This window comes from Pundamilia nyererei, unplaced genomic scaffold (genome assembly GCF_000239375.1).
Source record: "Pundamilia nyererei isolate P.nyererei 1_Seehausen unplaced genomic scaffold, PunNye1.0 scaffold06162, whole genome shotgun sequence".
NCBI classification, from domain to species: domain Eukaryota; kingdom Metazoa; phylum Chordata; class Actinopteri; order Cichliformes; family Cichlidae; genus Pundamilia; species Pundamilia nyererei.
This window is the reverse complement of record NW_005193563.1, coordinates 1-1,209: the sequence shown is the minus strand read 5'-3', so window position 1 is coordinate 1,209 and position 1,209 is coordinate 1. Positions and strand designations below refer to the sequence as shown.

The 1,209-nt window shown below is 49.9% G+C and overlaps 1 protein-coding gene across 1 annotated transcript; it reads left to right on the top strand.

Moving 5' to 3' along the window:
• The first annotated feature begins 162 nt into the window (after positions 1-162).
• LOC102203261 (probable cell division protein kinase ECU08_0230) lies at positions 163-1,074 on the top strand. Its single transcript, XM_005755981.1, has one exon. It carries the CDS (start codon positions 163-165, stop codon positions 1,072-1,074), a length of 912 nt encoding a protein of 303 aa, XP_005756038.1.
• The last annotated feature ends 135 nt before the right edge of the window (positions 1,075-1,209 follow it).

Here is a 1,209-nt window from a genome sequence, read left to right as displayed (position 1 = left end):
ATTGCCCCGACTGGCGTACACCACAGGGGGTTCCCGCGCCCTATACGCTAGTCACAACAGGTCATCACGCATCAAATACATTATTTTGTTGCTTCAGTGTTATTGTGCGACAGCAGAACGGTTTATTATTTCATTTAGACACCATCAGGTTCGTCCGCTGCAATGGAACGCTATACCGGCCGTACCATCGTAGGCGAAGGGCAGTACGGCACGGTGTATCATGTCAGGTCTAGGGAAACCGGCAAGAGTTACGCTTTAAAGTGCCACAAGACCAACGATGACATCTGCGAAGACACCGACAATGGTATGACAGAATCCACTGTGCGTGAACTGTCGTGCCTCTCTGCGTTGAAAGGCCACCCGCATATCGTCGAGATGCTCGACTGTTTCGTATACAAGGGGGAGATGTCGGTGATCATGCCATATTATCCTCTATCGCTGTCCGACGTGATATACCGAGGACAACGTGTGGTCCGGCTGCCCGTCGCATTCATAGCGCGTTTTTCAAGGCAGATCGCGAACGCGCTGTTTTACATGCACGGACTCAATATGGTACACAGGGACCTGAAGCCCGCGAACGTGCTGCTTACTGCGGACACGTTCGACGTCAAAGTGGCAGACATGGGGCTGTCGAGATACGCCGTGGGCAAGGGCATGAGTTCCACGGTGGTCACCCGGCCATATCGAGCCCCGGAATTGTTTACTCGAGAAGGTGTTATTCCTTATACTTGCGCCGTGGACATGTGGAGCTTGGGCGTGATGATCGCGGACGCAATGGAAGGCGAATGTGTATTCTGTCACCCCAACATTCCCACAGACAAACTCATTGCCCTCGTATTGGACCACAATGCGCGCACCAATCGCAACAACCGCGACATCCTGATGCCCAATGTCGTGAAGCACACTCTGGTCAACCGGATCGTGTTTAGACTGCTATGCACCAACCCAACGAAGAGACTAACCGCACGATTATTGTTGGCTGACAGCCCATGGAAATTGTCATCTTGTGGTGTTACTCCAGATGTCTTAGACAGTGTCAAGTCATACGCCGACATTGCCGTGCCACCCATATGAAAAACTCTTGTGTAAAACGCACTGGTCTTGCTCAACAATAAAAAAAACAATGTTTATATGAAACACATGACTCCGTCTGCTTTAGTGTATATTATGTTTTTATTCTCATGTGCATGACAACATAATGCTTTTTTT